This window comes from Cervus elaphus, chromosome 31 (genome assembly GCF_910594005.1).
Source record: "Cervus elaphus chromosome 31, mCerEla1.1, whole genome shotgun sequence".
Taxonomy (NCBI): Eukaryota; Metazoa; Chordata; class Mammalia; order Artiodactyla; family Cervidae; genus Cervus; species Cervus elaphus.
Window position 1 is genome coordinate 37,838,745 of NC_057845.1, and position 14,752 is coordinate 37,853,496.

Genomic DNA, 14,752 nt, shown 5'->3' on the forward strand with positions numbered 1-14,752 from the left:
TGGCCCTTCCCGGACGCCAGCGCTTCGTTCCGGTCTCCGGAATGTGAAGTTTGCCAAGAAGGGGAAGCAAAAGCGTCTCAGACGACCATCTCCACCACCACCACCACCTCCAGCGAGCCGGAGTGGAAGGCTGAGTGGCCCGGAAAATTGAGGACTCAGACATCAGGGTTCAGTTCAGTTCAGTTCAGTCGCTCAGTCGTGTCCGACTCTTAAAGATCACGGTATCCAGGCTTAAAGCTTAGAAGGAAAAAAATCTGATGTTGGCGATGAAGATGTTAACCAAAACCTGGAAGCGAATGAGAACTCTAAGCTGGCTACAGAGAACAGAGATAATGGAAGCTAAAGTGATAGTTTTGATCATCTACGTTTTAATTTTGTTCTTGCATTTATAGTGTAAAGAAAGTATAGCAAAAAAAAAAAGTTCTGGGGAGAAAAGAGAACATATCGGATTCTATCACCTTCAAATAGCTCATTTTTGGGTTTTGCATATTACCTCTGCTTTTTGTGTTTAGGCATGCACATTAGAAACATGTTGTTAATGTTTAAGACTGCGTTTGGGGCAGAACCGCCTAGATGAGAATGGCCATGCTCTGCGGCTTACTAGTTGTATTATCTGTAAAATGGAGATAATAGTAAGTGTTTACAGTGTTGCCGGAAGAATTTAGAGAGAGAACACACGTGAGGCAGTTAGTGTGTTAAAGAGTAGCACGTACTTAGGGCACACTTCCTGGTATCACTTCCAGTATTTCTGCCTAGTGAACATATAAACTGATTTCCTATGTGTGTCAGTCAATAGGCTGATGGGCTCTCAAGGGTGTTTCCCAACTCTAGCTTTCTGTGGTTCTGTGATCCAGCTGGATGGAAGTTTATATGGGTCACTATTTCTGAAAATGTGCAAAGGAGTTGTTGAATATATCCTATTCTTCCCTCTTTTAATTTAACTTCCTTCTTGCTATGTTGTGAATCTACCATGTCAGTCTATTCAGATTTATTCCAAACCCAGGCGATTTAATTAAAAATATAAGTCTAATCTCTGTAGAATGGTTTGGTGTGCTAGTAATCAGAACATAAAACAAAATGACCTTTAACTGTTATATTTAATTATTGAATATTTAAATGCATTTAAGCCACAGCATTGCTTCATTCGTGAGGAAGAATTAAGAGTAGAATATTGGCTTTGAGATATCAATATGTCACAAGGGAAGACTTCAAAAATCATGAATCAACAGTGTTCATAACAAAGCATCACCCATACAGACATTAAAAAATATAGAGTATGAAGAAAGCAATGTTAGCAAAATGCAAGGGACCTAAAAAAAATCTTGATCTTTAAAAAAGTTCAACCAAATGTGAAACTTTTAAGTCATTTTAAGACCACAAATGTATATCACAGTCCTAGGATTGGTTGTCAATGCTGAAAAATTATGTGTCCTACCTACACTGTAATGTTGAATTTTGAAAAATTATACCCTGAAATGCTTTAAAATTTAATAATACATCTTTGGAGAAATTTTTCAGGTTTTTAATTTATTGCATGAATTTACTCTGTAAAGATGATTTCACCTTTAGCTTGATATTGATTAGCATTTGGTCACTTTCACTGAGTCAAAATTTGTTTTCAGTACACTTCTAAATTTGTAATTAAATCTTATCCAAAATTTGACTGGCAAACTAATCCCTTTTCCTGGTTCTAATCCCATTCCCTCACCCAGTTTACATTGCTCCATGCAATCTACTAATACATTTTCTCACTTATTCTCTGCCATGTCTACTAAAAGTTGGTACTGGTCATCTGCCTCTACAAAGATTAAGTCATTAGCCACTGAAGCTGCTGACCTTCAACACACCCTGAAAAAAGTTCAGGGTGGAGATCAGGAATGAGGCACTCTGTGCTCTGGGAAAAATTGACAGAATGGGCCTTCAGAAAGTTACGTATTTTCAGATTTTATGATGCCAAATTCTTGCATCTTCTCATATCTAGAAAACCACTAAAACTGTTCACAGTAATAGATGCTCCGTGTCACTAGCAGTAAGCCTCTGCCAAAATTTGTGCTTGCTTGCTTGCATATACCCCCCTTGACAAAAATCATACAATACTGACCTTTCTGCTACCTCTTTAGAACAGTTATTAGCGTTATTTGAGATGTTCTCTCCCCAACTGTAGTCCTCATTTGGCCCCAACTGGCTAACTTGTAACTCTCATGTTGTGCATTTTCTTTAGTCCACAACTACTAGAATGTAAAATACAACCATAAGGGCAGGAATTTTTAAATGTTTTGTTCACAACTATTTTCTTAGTGCTTAGTACAGTGACTGGTACATAAACATTCACCTAAATTCAACTTAACAGTATAAGTCTGATAACATTTATGCCCAAATCTATCTATCTATCTATATTTCACATTTATATATGGGTATTATGTGAAGTGAGATTAACCAGACAGAGAAAGACAAATGCTGCATGTAATCACTTACATGTACAATTTTTAAAATGTTAAATTCACTGAAATAGGGAGTAAAATGGTGGTTTCAGGGGCTGAGAGGTGGGGAAGTGAGGAGGGGCTGATAAAGATACAAACTTTCAGTTATAGGATGACTACGTTTTGAGCATCTAACTTACAGCATGGTGACTAAAGTTAATTTTACTGTGTTGTATACTTGAAATTTGCTAAGACAGTAGCAAACTCTCACCCCTCCCCCAAAAGAAAGAAGAAAGAAAAAGAAAAAGAAGGAATGTGAGGCTGTGGATGTGTTAATTAATTAATTAATTAATTAATTGATTGTGGAAATCATTTCACAATGTATACATACATGAAATCATCAGATTGTACACGTCAGATATATTACAATTTTATTTGTTAATTTTTATCTCAATAAAACTGGAGAGAAATAAACCAGGTAACATTTAGGATGCAAATTCAACAGTGTCTGGAAAATGAATCGAGAGTCTTAATTAGAATGATGATAGCAAGACTATTTTTTCACTCAGAATAAATAGGTCTGTACTGTGGCAAAACAGCCACAAAATTACAGTGGCTTAAAATAAGTGTTTATTTCTTGGTTATAGGCAGTCTACTACAGGACTTTCTAGGCAGTTGTCTTCCATGGGTTGCCTCATCATTCCATGCTATTTTTAATGTTGTAGTACTTCAGAGGTTAAGTAGGCTTCCACAGTTAGCATTGCACAAGAAGATAGACCATGAAGAATTGTGGACCAGCTCTTAAATGCCTTCACTAAAAAGTAATACAGCCACCACACTCATATTTCACTGAACAAAGGAAGTCTTATGTCTTCAAGATGGTGGGAGTATTTATCTCATGTGCTTGTAAAAGAGAACTGGAAATAGCAGCACATGTCCATCAGACCAGTCAGCTAGTTAACTAACAGTCAGCTAGTTAACTAACTGACCAACAGTATATTAGTATCAGAAATGTTTGGTAATGTACCACTACCAGAATTAGCCTGACATGAAGTAGAGCAGGGGTTAAACATAGTTCCAGAAATGCTCAAGGACAGTAAGTATAGTACAGCTCTTCAGGTACAGAAGACTAGTAGTTATTAGATTCTCCAAGAGAACATATTTTTTAAGAAAAAGTAGAGGAACAAAGTCAGATTTTAAGGAATGTAAATAGGAAGCTGATAGAGGAATAATCAGTGAGATCAGAAGATAACCAAAATAGTATATAACTGTGGAAACCAAGGAAGGAAAGAATTTTAGAAGTGCTAACAGTATTAATTGTAGTTACAGAGGTATTATAGTATCCGGAAGGGCACTCTGGGGAGAGGCAAGGGCACTCTGATGAGGAATGGCTGGATGAGTTAGGAAAGCCAGTAGAGGTTATACACTCTGGAGAAACTGGAAAGAAAACTGAAGTTATTAAGATAGGACAATGCGAACAGAGAACAAGATCCCTAACAGTTTGGAGACAGAGGTAGGAGGAGATATATCGTAAATATTTATGGGACAGGTATCACCAACTTCAGAAATCTGCTATTATTTGCTAGAAATTGCACCTGAGCTATATTTTTCTCATTTCATCATCTTAGCAGCCCTGCAAAGTGGGTATTGTGATTCCCATTTCACAGATGAGGTTATTTGAGTTCAGAGCCAGTAAGCTATATGAGTTGGGATTAGAGTTTCATCAATGAGTAAAAGACAGAATTTAATTTTAAAACTAGAGCTACCTTAATCCCAAACCATTATTTTTCTCTTGGGATACACTGGGCTTCCTAGGGCCCTCTCTCTCTTTTACTAGAATTTGAAAATAAGTATATGTAACTGGAGACTGAATGGACACATGGATCCCTACATATAATGTATTCATTTCTTTCTATAGAAATGTACCTGTCATTTACTTATTTCCAAGGAATATAATAGAAAAGCAGACATTACAAATTTCTTTAAATAAAATATGACATGTTACAAAATAGCAGTAGCCTGTTGATGAAGGTGAAAGAGGAGAGTGAAAGAGCTGGTTTAAAACTCAACACTCAAAAAACTAAGATCATGGCACCTAGTCCCATAACTTCATGGCAAATAGATGGGGAAACAATGGAAACATTGACATACCTTATTTTGGGGGACTCCCAAATCACTGCAGACAGTGACCGCAGCCATGAAATTAAAAGATGCTTGCTCCTTGGAAGAAAAGCTATGACAAACCTAGACAGCATATTAAAAAGCAGAGACGTCACTTTGCAGAGAAAGGTCTGTCTAGTCAAAGCTGTGGTTTTTCCAGTAGTGATGTATGGATGTGAGATTTGGACCATAAAGAAAGCTGAGACCCAAAGAATTGATGCTTTTGAACTGTGGTGCTGTAGAAGACTCTTGAGAATCCCTTGAACTGCTAGGAGTTTAAACCAATCAATCCTAAAGGGATCAACCCTGAATATTCACTGGCATGACTGATGCTGAAGCTGATGCTCCAATACTTTGGCACCTGATGTGAACAGCTGACTTGTTGGAAAAGACCTTGATGCTGGGAAAGATTGAAGGCAGGAGGAGAAGGGGACGACAGAGGATGAGATGTTTGGATGGCATCACCGAATCAATGGACGTGAGTTTGAACAAACTCCGGAAGATAGTGAAGGACAGGGAAGTCAGGAGTCCTGTAGTCCATGGGTTGAAAAGAGTCGGACATGACTAAGCCACTGAACAACAACAACAACGACATGATCTCCATCTTGCAGAAACTAAATAGCTAGCAATCTATGTCTCTATGAATCCTGAAAGTACATACATCAAAATTTAATACTGGTTACCTTTAAATGGTGAGTATGAGATCTTATTTTCTTAATCTTTTTCCTTTTTCATACTTTCCAAAATGAACGTATACTTTTGTAAGCATAACCTCTACACAATATATATAATACAATTCCATTTCACATTCTATGTAACAATAAACAATTCCTAGAGGAAATCAACCCTGAATATTCATTGGAAGGACTGATGCTAAAGCTGAAGTTCCAAGACTTTGGCCACCTGATGCGAAGAGCCGACTCTTTGGAAAAGACCAACTCAATGGCAATTGAGTTGAGCAAATGTACCGTGAGTTTGAGCAAACTTCGGGAGATGGTGAAGGACAGGGAAGCCTGGCTTGTTGCACTCCATGGGGTCGCAAAGAGTCGGACACGACGGAACGACTGAACAACAACAACAGACTAAAACGTCACTCTCATCTAAACTATTGGATGGTTAGCGAACGAGTTTCCCCCTCATTCTTAATTTGATTGTCTCAGTGTATTTTTTCTGTAGTTGGGCAGCCAGTGTCCGCTGGCATCCCTCAGGATCCACTCCTTGCTTTAAGAGAACAAGACACGCGCAAGACCTGAGGTCTCGGGATCTCAGTTGGGATTGGAAACAGACAAGGAGCAGCACGATCACACAGTTTGGATAAGTGTACAGATCCCTCTTAGCCTAAGAACTGTTGGAAATCCCTCAACTCATCTCTGGACGCTTCCGTTGCCTAGCTACGAGAAGCGCCTGCCCCCCTCCCCCTCTCTCTCCAAGCCACTCCCCCTTCTCCGCCCCCGGCGGGGGCGGGGAGACGGGCCTCTTCAGCCACTGAGAGAGCCTCGCGACGGGCCGTCCAACGGTGATTGGAGAAGTGTAAGGGTGGTGCTTGGGGCGGGCCTTCCGCGCCTGGGGGGACGTCAGCACGTTGACGCGGGGGTTTTCTCTGGCGGCTGGATAACCGTGCCTGGGTTTGTGGAGCTGCGCCTTTAGTCCCCACTGCGTGGGCGAGGAGCGAGGTTTTCCGCTCGCCTGCAGGCGCGGTTGTTGGGCTTGGTTCTGAGAGTGACCGCCCTCACCCGTCTCCCGGCCTCTCCTCCAGGCCCATTCTCCTCTGGGCCTCCTCGGAGCGGCGGCGGCGTCCCCGAGGACTCGGCCCGGGAGGACTAGCGGCCCATCTCCGCTCCGGGCTCGGATGGGAGGCGGCGGGAGGAGCGGCCTGGGATGTTCAGTCTGATGGCCAATTGCTGCAACTGGTTCAAGCGGTGGCGGGAGCCCGTCAGGTAGGCTGGAGCCAGTTGGCCAGGTGCCTTCCTGGGGGAGGGGGCCAGCTGCGCCCCAAGCAAGGGGCGCCGCCTCTCCTCTCGGCCTCCAGCTCGAGTCTCTCACAGGCCGCTAGGGATGCTTTCGCCCCCAGTTTGATTTATCTCCTCAGGGAGCGATAGGAGGACGTAGCCTTTCAGTTTAGTTGCAGTTAAGTTCTATTCCGTAATACTTAATGTTGTTATAAATGGGTCCCAATTTCTTAAAAAGTTGTAGGTTTTGTGTGTGTGTGTGTGTGTGTGTGTGGAATTGGAGACTATCCGTTGTGTATTTTTCCTCTGAAACTTTTGTAATGGGATTTTTTTAATAGAGCATTATGAGATGTTTTTCATAACATCCAGAAACACTTTCCCACTACACGCACTGTTTTGTTTGGGACTTGGACTTGAAATCGTTCTCCACTACTTAATAATTATATGACTTTCCCACTTTTCGCTCCACCCTCCTCGTATTAAAGAGAGTGATAATATCTGTGCTCTAGGAGTGTTGAATTAAATGAGAATAACTGATGGAAGGTGTTCTTAACTGCAGTGTAGCTTCAGTTTTTACATGAGATCTAGTTAAGCCCTTTAGTTGAAAAAGTCCACTTTTTAACATTTCGTTTTAAATGCTAAATATTAATATTTAGAGCATGCTACTTGGTGTTCATTCATTTATTGAGAAAATACCACGTGCCAGGCACTGTGCTAGGAAGAAGTCAGTGAAAATTATGTTTTTAAAATTGAGCTACTCATCCTATAAAGAAACCTTAAGTTTGTTTGTCTTTATAAATAATGTTGTTTTTAAAATAATTCTACTTTAGAATTAAGCCAAGGGTAATTTATAGCAAAAGTTTTGGGTTTTTTAAATCATTAACATTTCAAATAAGTATTTGCCATAAGGATGAACTATTCTTTAAAGGTATACTTATAAGGAAAAATACATGTCTGTATTTGGAAATTTGCTTTAAATGAAACTTTTGAATTCTCCCATTATTAAGTCTTAAATGGATGTGAATCTTATAAGTGATGTGATCAACTTTAAAGAATCAAAGATGTGTTGAATGTGTAGGCTGATTTAATTTCTTTTTAACATATTCTGGTCTGACTGCAGCCTCTACTAAGCTTGGAGGATCATTCATAATAGATGGTCCCTTGTTTTTCTCTGTGTCTGGTTTTTAAAAAATATTTTATTTTTCTAAGGAGAGCACAGTAGCAGTATGTGTCCTTTTAACTAAAAACACTCAAAAACCTTTCACTCCAAAGAAGTTTTCAATTTAATTCATTATTCTTTGTGTTTGCTCCTTTCAGGAGCTGTAATGTAATAATCTTTGGGATGATTAAAGAAAGTACAGAGTTCAGAGAACAGAGACTGTATTGATTGCTGAGTAGAAAAGATAATAGGATTTGATTAATAAAGCAAATTGAAATTTAACCCTATAACTCAGTTTATTTTCTTTAATAAATAGTAGTATCAAGATCTGTGCTGTCCAATAGGGTGGTGATAGCTTCATATGACTGTTGAGCATTTCAAGTGTGGCTAGTTGGAATTGAGAGGCCGTAGGGCTTCCCAACAGTGGTAAAGAATCAGTGGCTCAGTGGTAAAGAATCTGCCTGCCCATGCAGGAGACACCTGTTCAATCCTTGGGTGGGGAAGATCCCTTAAGAAGGAAATAACCTCCCACTCTAGTACCCTTGCCTGGGAAATCCCATGGACAGAGGAGCCCGGGGGCTGTAGTTGATGGGGTTGCAAAAGAGTTGGACACCACGGAGCACACATGCATGCAAAGTGTGTAATACAAAGTAGATTTTGAAGATTTGTTATACAGGAAGGAAAAAGGTAAATATCAGTCTTTTTTTTTTTTTTAGTTTGATTACATGATGTTTCACGTTTTATTTTCATTTTTTAAAGTGCAATTACTAGAAAATTTAGCCTTGTATATATGGCTTGCACTGTATTTTTTATTAGACCTCATTAGCTAGATCATGGCCTAATATGAAGGACATGGATAAAATCAAAGTTTGATAGAGCTAACTGTCAGAGAACTTAAAAATAAATGAGTTATACCGTCTTTCAAGTACCGTGTTGATGCCTGGTTCATAATGGCTGAGTAAATATTTGTAAAGTATTGTATGTAGTTTGATTACTCCTTTGCAAATCCATAAGTAAACAATACTAGCAGGTAGTTCATTTGCCAGAACAAAATGGGAAATGAGCAAGCTGATTGTAAAAATATATCCAATTTTGTGGCTTTATGATATATTGCTCTGTAGTTTTTATGTTTTAGGCTATACTGCTCCTTACTGAGGAGAAGGCAATGGCAACCCACTCCAGTACTCTTGCCTGGAGAATCCTGTGGACGGAGGAGCCTGGTGAGCTGCAGTCCATGGGGTCGCTAAGAGTCGGACACGACTGAGCGACCTCATTTTCACTTTTCACTTTCATGCATTGGAGAAGGAAATGGCAACCCACTCCAGTGTTCTTGCCTGGAGAATCCCAGGGACGGTGGAGCCTGGTGGGCTGCCGTCTTTGGGGTCACACATCGTCGGACACAACTGAAGTGACTTAGCAGCAGCAGCTCCTTATTGAGATTCCCCTTCATATTTATATTTTATGAAGATATGTTTGCAAATGTGAGGAGTGAGTGTGTGTAAGAGAGAAAGTGATCATTAATACACTCTATTCTGAGGTTACTTTGCTGACTTTACACTGCATCCTTTGTATTTACCTATTTGTTCTTACTTAGATACTCTCCAAACAAGCATATTATTCTGGAGTTTGGAATCAGGGATTAGATTGCATAGTCAGAATGTGTGGATAGGACAAAGGCAGGAGTCAGAGGTCAAGTCTTCAAGCACCAGTCTAGGACAGGAGTCAGACCAGAATGCCAGGGAATTCAGGAATACCATATGCACTATTGTTAACCACCAGAGAGAACCTAAACGTAGGCTCTGCTGCTCCATAAAGTTAACCTTGAATAGACTGAAAGCTAGACTCATAGATAAGTGACTTTCTCCTGTAGAATCAGAGGGTTGTTTTTTTTTTTTTTAACTTTTTGAGTTCATGATACAGTGATCAGAGCTAAGAGGTTAACATTGGTATGATGCTATTAACTAAATTATAGGTTTTATTCTGAGTTCACTTGTTTTAACACCTAATGCTTTTTCTTTTTTTTTCCGGTCCAGGATCTAGTCAAGGATTCCGCATTGTTTTATTGCGTTTCTGTTCTCTCTCAGTCTGTAATAGTTCCTCTGTTTTTTCTTGTCTTTCATTACCTTGAGACTTTGAAGAGTACTTGTCAATTGTTTTGTAAAATATCCCTCACATTGTTTTCTTGTGATTTGATAAAAGTGTTGCTGCATAATTGGGTAAAGGAATACCATGGAGGTGAAATGTCCTTTTCAGTACATCATATCAAGGGGTACCTGATTTTGATATGTCTTATTACTGGTACTTAATTACTGGTACTGGTACTTAATCACTGGGTTATGGTAGTGTCTACCAGATTTCTCAATGTAGTGTTTTGAGTCATACAGGTTTTCATATGAATCCTAGGAGTTTTGGCACTTTCCCCCAGTCAAGTGTGCATAATTTTTGTCTTGCAACATTTTGAGAAAGAAAATTTATGCAAGTACTTGATGCTTTGCACATAGTAGTTACTCAGTAAATAATAACTGCAATCTTAGGAGACAAGTGCTGATTAGTAGGTTACTTACCTTAATTCTGGAGGAGGAAATGACAACGCATTCCAGTACTCTTGCTGGGAAATCCCATGGACAGAAGAGTCTGTGGGCTATAGTCCATGAGCTTGCAAAAGTTGGACATGACTGAGCGACTGAACTACCACTTCCTCAATTCATTTTGCACTTGTCAGCATAAATACCCTTCCCTTCCTCCCTTTCTGTTAGTAGAAGGGTTCCTTGTCCAAGGCTAGTTCTAGGAACAAATTAGTTCTGTTTATTCCATTTCTTCCCATTTCCTGGTGAACCTCAGTCATTCAGCATTCAGCCAGAGATCACAGAAGGAACTTCTCGGATGTAAGATTAAACCTAAATTTTTATCCCAAAATTTATTGTCCAGTTGATCAAAAATACAAAATGTTTCTCTTTTGTCTTCAGAGCTTTGCTTCTGTTCTTTCCTTAGTATGTAAACATACGTAAACCTCTCTTACCTAAAGAATAAAGCAAATGAAATGTTTCCTAATGTTGCTGTAAAAATTGCTATTAACTTAGTGACTTAAGCTTATTATTCTGCAGTTCTGAGATCAAAGCTCTAAAGTGGATCCGCAGGGTTGCTTGTTTACCTTCTGGAGGCTCTAGGGGAGAGTATTTTTCTTTGCCTTTTCCAGCCGAGAAAGAGGCTGCCTACATTCTTGGCTTGTGATGCCCTTCCGCCATCTTCAAAGCCAACATCATAACATCTTCTGTCTTCTGTGATCTCCTCTTCCTTTTTATAAGTAAGAAGCCTTGTAATTACATCGGGCCTACCTGGATATTCCAAGATAGGCTCCTCATCTGAGATCCTTGGCTTAATCACAGCTTCAAAGTTCCTTTTACCAGGTAAGTTAGCACAGTCACAGGCTTGGGGAATAAGAATGTGGACATCTTTAGGAGGTGGTGGTTCTGTGTCTGCCATTCTAAACAATCCTGTGCCTGCAGCCACTATCCTTCCTCCTCCCTTTACTTCAGACTTAACAACTGACCCGGTGTGACTGGCACTTTCTCAGCTTCCTCCCCTCTCATGCATTCCTGAACCCTCTGCATTACCCAGACCCTTCAGTTTTTCTTGCTACATTAGATGTTGTCTGGTTATTAAATCCAGTGGCTACTTTTCAATCTTTTGACATCAAATAACACTTAAGATCACTCTCTGCTTGGGAATCCTCTGATTTATTTTTCTTAATTTTTTTTTAACCTTTCTATTTAACCTATTTCTTTTTCTGTCTCTTTTTTCCAGTCTTTAGTCTTTCTTCACCTGACTCATGAGTTTCCTCCAGGATCTGTCTTCGACTCTCTTTTCGTCTTCTACGTATTCTGTCTTTGTGGTCAGTCTCACAAGATAGGACTTCAGCTACCTTGTCACCATTGACTCTCAAGTCCTCACTTCCAACTCAAAGACTTAACCACCACTTGAAGACTTACGTACCCAGTTACCATAGAATCTTCAATAGCAGCACATCCAAAACTGAACTTAGGTCTTCTTTCATGTTGAATTGCCTCTGCCTTCCTCTTACCCAGCTCAGAAGCCGAGAGTAATCCTGGACATGTCTTTGTGCTTTGTTATCTCAAATCATCAATCAAGTCTTTTGGTTTCTTCTTACTGAATACCACTTGTGTGTTTTGCACTCTTTCAGTCTTTTCCATACCATTGCTCCATTTTAAATAAGGCTTCCATTCTCTCTCTCCCAGGTCTCTTTGACAGACTTTCCACTATTCCCCTCAGATTTATCCTCCTCACTGTCAATAGTCTTTTTAGTATGCATCTGATTTTAAATCTTGAGTCTTTCCTAATTGCCTTTAGGATGACATCCAAACTTATTACTGAGAGGATACTTGTGACTTGACCTGAGCCTGGCTATATGAACTCATCATAAGCTATTCTTTTTTCTTCCTGTCATTCCAGATTTGGAGTATTTAAATTTTTTAGTTACTACATTCCTGCCTGAATGCCCTTCTTCATCTTCTTTTTTATTTTTTTGACTATTTCTCATCATGCTTAAATCTCACTTGGGAGAGTCTTTCCTTCAGGAAAGTTTCTTTGCGTTCCAGCTAGATTCTTTACCTTGCATTGTGTTTGCTAAGTAACCCCCTGTATTTATCTCTCTTATCCATGTATTGTAATGTTTATTCAACTTCCCTAGTCATCTAGGATGTCTGGAGGAGAGGAGATGTTGTTATTTAAAAACATTTAAAAGTAATGTGTGTTTATTGTTTTTTAAAGTAATATATTTATTACTTTATTGTAGTTTACTGTAGAACCTTCAAGGCACAGTTAAGCAGAACGGGGCAAATTTAAATTAACTCACAATCTCATCTGCCAGAGATTACCACTTTTTGCATTTTGGTGTAGAATGTCTTATATACATGTAAATATTTTTAAACAGTAGTGAGATAATGGAGTGCTATTTCACAGCTTTTTATTTATTTATCTTGCCTTAATGCTTAGTTAACATCATTTTGTATTGTTGCATATTTTTTGTTCGACATCTTTTTGTTAATAATAGCAGAGTAATGTGTTGTATTAATTCACCAAGGTGTGTTTAATCATTGCAGTTATTAAACATTTAGAATGTTTAAAATGTTTTACTATTTCAAAAATGCCTTGCTGAGCGTCCTTATATAAATGTTTTTGCATTAGGATTCTAGATCAAATGATATGAAAAAGTTTAAGGTGTATTATATATATTGCCAAGTTACTCTTCAGACAGGCTTCTTGTTTTTTTTTTAAACCAGTTTCTATTCCTACCAGCAGGGTGTAAGAGTGCTATTTTCCTAAAAAAAAAAAAGAAAAGGAGTTGTCACTTCTTCATTTTTCTAGGTTAAGGTGGATATGTTAGTTTCTATTTTCTTGATTACTGATAAGATTGTTTCCCCTTGGATATTTGTACTTCTTTTGAGAATTTCGCAGAGATTCCTTTTACTTTTTTATTACTATTGGGAGAGGTTTGTCACGAGAGTGTATGCTATCTGAGTCACGGCACCAAAGATGTCAAGCGAGTGTATGCTCCTCGATTCTTTGTCTCCTCACAACAAAGATTTGGAGTGACGGACATTAAAGCCCCTTGGCGGGTCACAGCTCTCGGAGGACAGACCGTGTTATAGCTCTTAAATAAATCACTCAGTTACAGCTCAGTGTTACAGCTCTATTTATTTAGATGATAGCAGGAAAATCCATCTTTGAGGTGTGAGGGCACGTCTATCCAAAATCGGAAAGAGAAGAGCGCCCCATCGTGTGGAAGAGAGAGAGAGAGAGAGAAGAGGGCTTTGGCTTCTCTTTTTATATGTTTCTCTGTCCCTGGGCCTGTCTTACGTAAATTGGGCCAGCCAGGAGCCTTGTTTGTGTTACCTGAGGTTCTCACTCTGGTCCTGGGACCTTCCTTTGTTCTATTTTCGAGGGCTTTCCCCTTCCAGGTCTTTTATCCACCGCCATTTTGGACTCCTTTTCCCTATTCTAACTACCTAACAGGTTCATTTTCATATTGCTGTTTCTATGGGAGATTTTAAGTGTTTACAGTAGTAACCCGTTCTCTCTCATACATGTCATGGATATTTTTCTTTTGTTATGTTTTTAAATTTTTTGGTGGTTTTTGAAGTATAAAAATTAAACTTTTTTAATTCAAATGTATCATTCTTTCAGTGTAATATATAGAAAATTCATCATCCCTCCAAGATTATATTCACTTGTACTTTCTTCCTAGTACTTTATGTTTTCATTTTTAATGTTTGAATCTATCTTGCAATTTATTTTGTGTAGAGGGAGCAGCCTTTATCCGGAACACAAGCCCCTGCTGTTTACTCAGTCACCAGGTTGTGTCTGATTCTCTGTGACCCCAGTGAACTATAGCATGCCAGGCTTCCCTGTCCTTCACCTTCTCCATGAGCTTGCTCAAACTCATGTGCATTGAGTCAGTGATGCCATCTGACCTTCTTATCCTGTCTCCCCCTTCTCCTCTTGCCCTCAATCTTTCCCAGCATCAAGGTCTTTTCCAGTAAGTCGACAGCCAAAGTATTAGAGCTTCAGCTTCAGCATCAGTCCTTCCAATGAATATTCAGGTTGATTTCCTTTAGAACTGACTGATTTGATCTCCTTGTAGTCCACAGGACTCTCAAGAATCTTCTCCAACACCACAGTTCAAAAGCATCAGTTCTTTGGCATTTACCCTTCTTTCTCTCACATCCATACATGACTACTGGAAAAACTGAAGCTTTGACTAGACGGACCTTTGTTGGCAAAGTAATGTCTCTGCTTTTTAATACCCTGTCTAGGTTTGTCATAGCTTTTCTTCTAAGAAGCAAGTGTCTTTTAATTTCATGGCTTCAGTCATCATCTGCAGTGATTTTGGAGCCCAAGAAAATAAAATCTATCACTGTTTCCACTTTTCCCCCATCTATTTGGCATAAAGTGGTGGGATTGGATGCCACCATCTTCGTTTTTTGATGTTGAGTTTGAAGCCAGCTTTTTCACTCTCCTCTTTCACCTTAATCGAAAGGCTCTTT

At 39.2% G+C, this 14,752-nt stretch overlaps 1 protein-coding gene across 5 annotated transcripts in view; it reads left to right on the plus strand.

Moving 5' to 3' along the window:
• The first annotated feature begins 6,160 nt into the window (after positions 1–6,160).
• Positions 6,161–14,752, plus strand: part of ARL13B (ADP ribosylation factor like GTPase 13B) — a 78,676-nt gene continuing 70,084 nt past the window's right edge. For 4 of the 5 annotated variants that reach the window (XM_043892637.1, XM_043892636.1, XM_043892639.1 and 1 more), the window contains exon 1: positions 6,161–6,517. Coding sequence is in view for 2 of the 5 variants with exons in the window: in XM_043892636.1 (XP_043748571.1) it covers positions 6,459–6,517 (59 nt within the window). In the remaining 3 variants the exon portion in view is untranslated. Of the gene's footprint in view, positions 6,518–11,028; positions 11,096–14,752 lie in introns of those variants that run through there. The other variant, XM_043892638.1, reaches the window with a different exon arrangement.